The sequence below is a fragment of the Eurypyga helias genome, unplaced genomic scaffold (genome assembly GCF_000690775.1).
Source record: "Eurypyga helias isolate BGI_N326 unplaced genomic scaffold, ASM69077v1 scaffold36840, whole genome shotgun sequence".
Lineage (NCBI taxonomy): Eukaryota > Metazoa > Chordata > Aves > Eurypygiformes > Eurypygidae > Eurypyga > Eurypyga helias.
The window spans coordinates 1-4,466 of record NW_010226943.1 but is presented as its reverse complement, the minus strand read 5'-3'; the positions used below and the strand labels follow the sequence as shown (position 1 = coordinate 4,466).

The 4,466-nt window shown below is 46.2% G+C and overlaps 1 protein-coding gene across 1 annotated transcript; it reads right to left on the bottom strand.

Annotated features, from left to right (window-relative positions):
• Positions 1-849: 849 nt before the first annotated feature.
• LOC104512082 (vacuolar protein sorting-associated protein 29) lies at positions 850-2,415 on the bottom strand (the record flags this gene model as incomplete). Its single annotated transcript, XM_010154931.1, has 3 exons — positions 850-1,212; positions 1,508-1,743; positions 2,206-2,415. Coding segments are annotated over 3 exons (564 nt in total), but the record flags the coding sequence as incomplete, so codon positions are not given.
• Between the last annotated feature and the right edge of the window lie 2,051 nt (positions 2,416-4,466).

Here is a 4,466-nt window from a genome sequence, read left to right as displayed (position 1 = left end):
AGAGCGGTTAGCCAAAGGTTCCCGAGGTACCTGGCTGAAATGCTTGGTCTTACTCTAAGGTAAAGCAGGTTTATTCTGAATAGAAGTAAGTTATTTAGTCAGCTTGTGCCACAAGTCAGGGCTCCTGATCCCTCATGTTCTATGGAAAAGCTTCAGTTTAACTCCAACCTTCACAACAAAAACCGCGCCGGGAAAAGTCACCATACAAAGGCCGACAGCGGTCAAGGGAAAGGGTCACCATGCTAAACGTCCTTCGGTAGGAGACAAGAGAGAAAATGCTGGTTTTATTGGGAAGTCAGCACTCGCAAGAAACCAGAGCTGTTAAAATACACCCAGTTCCCCGCAGCCACGAGAACACCAGAGCCAAAAGGTCCAGTTCCCTTGAACCACCACCGTAGTTCCAGGAGCAGTACGAGCGCCGTAGGGAAGTACGTTAGTTAAAGCCCTGCGGCATGGAGCGAGGCGCGTGTTCGTGTAGTGTCAGACATGCGCCACAGATCAGGGAGAGCCCCTCTTCGCTGTGCACAGGGCTCACACGACCGTCGTTCTCCACAGCACACTGCTATGTGAAACCGCTTCGATCACAGAGCGACCACAGTTAGCCTTTCTGCAGCGAAACGACTACTGTTAATTGTCACATCTTCAGAAATTACCAATCCACTTAACGGGGAACGTTACGCTAGAACATCAAATAGCAGCTGGATTCTGAAGCGAACGTAACCTGGCCCCAGAGCCCTCACTCGTTCTGTTCGAGCCCCCTGCAGCAGTCAGTCACCCCCCAGAGCATCGGGCACTTCACGAGCAGCTACAACCCTTGCGTTTCTTCCAACAGCAGTTCCTAACGCTTAGTTTTTCTATGAAGTAGCGTTTATTACAACATTAAGGAACGGTATTTAAACGGTTATTTTAATGGAGTATTTTACAAATCAACTCATACAGAGAAAAGCAAACACAATGTTTTAAAGTTATTACCCATAAGCTACATTGTTAAGCTGTTAGCAAGGAAGTGTAGTACTGTAAACTAGCGATCAAGTATCGGAGTAACTTGCAGTTCAGAGTGAGATGGTCAAAGTACCAGACAAGCAAATACATTTTTAAGACTTTTTGTACTCAATTCTTTCTACTTTCACATCGTCTCCAATTAGTTGGTAGACATATGTCACTACTGTAGAAGCCTGGATATCCATCAGCACAAATGAAGGAATGATGTTGCTGGAAAGAGAGGAAAAAATTCCTATTAGCTGTGTGTATATTATCTCCTCAGCAGTGTTTTGGCACTACTTAACAGAAATCAATCCCGGACAAATGCTTAGGAATTTTGTAAGCACAGTGCATCAGATATGAAGCTTTAAGTATTTGATTCTCATCTGCTTCAGGCAAGGAGATTTAGCAAGTACTATCAGCCCTTCTCCTCCTCCCTGACACTTCGAATGCGAGCGTTAACCTTCACAATGAGTTTTGTAATCAAAAAGAAACCCCCCCCAGGTACTTCCCGTGCTTCACTTACTTCTCTAAGGCATGATAGGCTCCTGTAGCTGATCCTGGATTGATATAGAACTTGTTTTCATGTTCAAATGCCTCAAATTTGTGTGTATGTCCCGAAATGAGGATGTCCACATCGAACTGCCTTTGTAGCAGCGCCAGGCTGGCCATGTCACCCCACGGAATAACCTGATGGCCATGAATCAGCCCGATTTTGAACTGTCCAACAGTTACAACTTTCTGTTCAGGATAATTCAGGTTCTAAAACGAAACAACCAACACCACACATCAGATGTATAGATTTCTATTTAAAAACCTCTCCGCAACACCAAGAAGGGAGGGGGAAAGCTTATGGAAATACTCAGTGTAACTGGCCCTACTGCTACGAAATGAGAGCTACCAAGGTGCTTTTATGAACCCCCTGGAGAAGGGGGCGTGGGACGCACGGCACCCCAAAGATCTGACAAGGCCAGGTCCCGTTTGCTGGAGTCCGGCAGCGCCACGTAGGCTAGTTACTTCTGTTCACACTGCTGACAGAGAAGAACTCGCCCAGCGATTAGCATCACTGACCGTTAGGCTAACTCCTCCACCCACGTTTCTTTTCACGTGCTCCAAGTACTACAAACCCTCTGTCTGCCCACTTCTACCTGAACGACAAATAACCCGCACGCTGCCTTTACGCAAGAGATGCACAAAAACCCGTCATCATCGCGAGGACGCTACCTCATCGAAGTCCCCTCTGACAACATGAACGTCGCCAGCCAGCGTCTTGAGGTAGTCGTACGTGTCCTTGGTGCAGAGGTTTCCCGTGCAGAGGATGTGTTGGATCTTTCCTGGGACCAGCAGCTTTTTGAATTTGGCCGGGAGGCTGTTGCACCGATGTGGAATGTGAAGATCGCCTAACACTAACACCAACTTACCAGGTGTCGTGACAGGAAAGAAAGATGGTTACAGACACTTATTAAGACAGGAATCCTTGGCAGACAGGAAGCATGCAATATTTTCTTCAGTTTTGAACTTAGCATTTTGATGCAAGAGCTACTAAAATAAGAATGAAATGGTGATGGAATACTGCTATTTTGAGGGGAAACAAGGGCCCTTACTAGTGCAGAACATTATCCAGGGGGCCTTACCAACACCAACAGTCTACAGAACGTTTTTGTATCGTTGCTGAATGCCACTACAACAGAAATGTCTTACTACTTGATGTATTTTACACAAGTTTGGAACTACCATAAACTATCCCACGTTTTTTTCCCCTTAAACATCAAAACTAATAAAAAAAGACATCTCTAGCACATGTTCTCAAGCCCCGACCTGGCTAAACTGTGGCCAATTCCCTTCAAAACTCTTCATCCAAGTTTCTTTCTACTTTAACTGCTGTTTTCTTCCTTATCCGAAAACAAAAGGCAAAGCAAATTTGCAGCGTGTTAATAGCTGACCAGAATGGGAAGCTTGTTCAGGGTCCGTATCGCAGGAACTGCTGAACGACAGAGGAAGACTTAACAGTTCAAAAGTAAAAACCAAACCAAAGTGTCGGGGCAGGGCAGAGAAGACCAGCCGGGCTACTGCCCACCGTGTTCTGCCACCGGGTCTGTGCACCCACAGTTCCAGTGCAGCAGGTGTCAGAGTACAGATGTAACGGGGGCTGCAAAGTGAAGGTTCCGGTGGAGACAGACCACGGTTTACTACCACCGGCTTTCAATCCATGAAGAAGGAAATCATTAACGCCAGCAACACAGCAATGAATTAATTATGCAAAAAAGGGCACGACAAGCTCTATAAAGCACTGGGGTGTTACGCCGCGACACTGTAAAAACACTTGATCTGGGGACAGTCATCCCTGTGAACTTGAGAAATAGCTCTGTATTAAAGAGACAGTTGAGCTTCCGCCCACAACGCTTCATTAGGAAGACGGTTCCGAAGACGGCGCCCACCAAACGTGCTTGCAGAAGACACAGCCCAGAAATATGTAACTATGCAAAGAAATTACCTTTTTTAATCTTTGCTTTTTAAATGTTTAGGCTATGGAGCTGTCCTCGTGCCAACAGTTATCAGAAAAGGCAGAGGGAACTTGGGTGGGCTTTTTTCTTTGGTTTGGTGGTTTTTCTAGTTTAAGAATGCCTCGGTGCCATCAGCAAAGCTATGCATTTTTGGAGAACAGATGGTTGAAAGTATCGGTAAAGCAATACAGGAGTTTATTAATCAACGAGCTACCAATTTAAAATTAACCCAGAAGAGGGAAAAAAACCCAAAGAGACATTTTTGATGGTCCCTCAAGAGTTCCCAGTGAAAACTACCCTCACTATCATCACTCAGGAGACGACACACTCGAATGCAGGTAAAAACCAGCGAGTTTACAACAGGTGGTGTCGGCCAGTAAAGCAGCAATGGATGGATTCCCTTACTGACGCGCGAGGGACTCAGGCGTGCGGCAGCAGCCACGGAGGTAACGTGCTGCGGTACCACGCTGCGGGCAGCGGAGCGTGCGCACTCAGCGACGGCCCCGTTTTCACCCAAATCACGTCTGAGCTCCCATTAATTAGAAAAAAGCTCGGCAAGCTACAACAGCACAAAGTTAAAAGCAGCGGCGTGTGTTTAATAATCAAAGGTAACATTAAATAGTGGTGAAGAACGTTACAACTTCAGGCTTTAACGGGGAGTTTAGGTGCAGTCTCAGGGGTGGTGGGAACGGCAGCCCCCGAGTCACAGGACCCACGTGACATCCCCACGGAACATCAACCAGCCCGCACCACCGGCGTTAGACAGCCACGAGGAGTACACTTACTCTGTGCCCAGCCTTATGGGGATGAAGGAGTTGATTGCAGACAGGGGGGATGAAAAACAGGGTGGAACATGATCAGTGTTAAACAAAAGAAAGCAACAGAAAAGAAAATATAGCCAAATGAACAAGCAAATAATAATTAATGGATTGTTGATGTTATGAGAGAAGCGTTAAAAACAAACAAACGAAAAAATCCAAT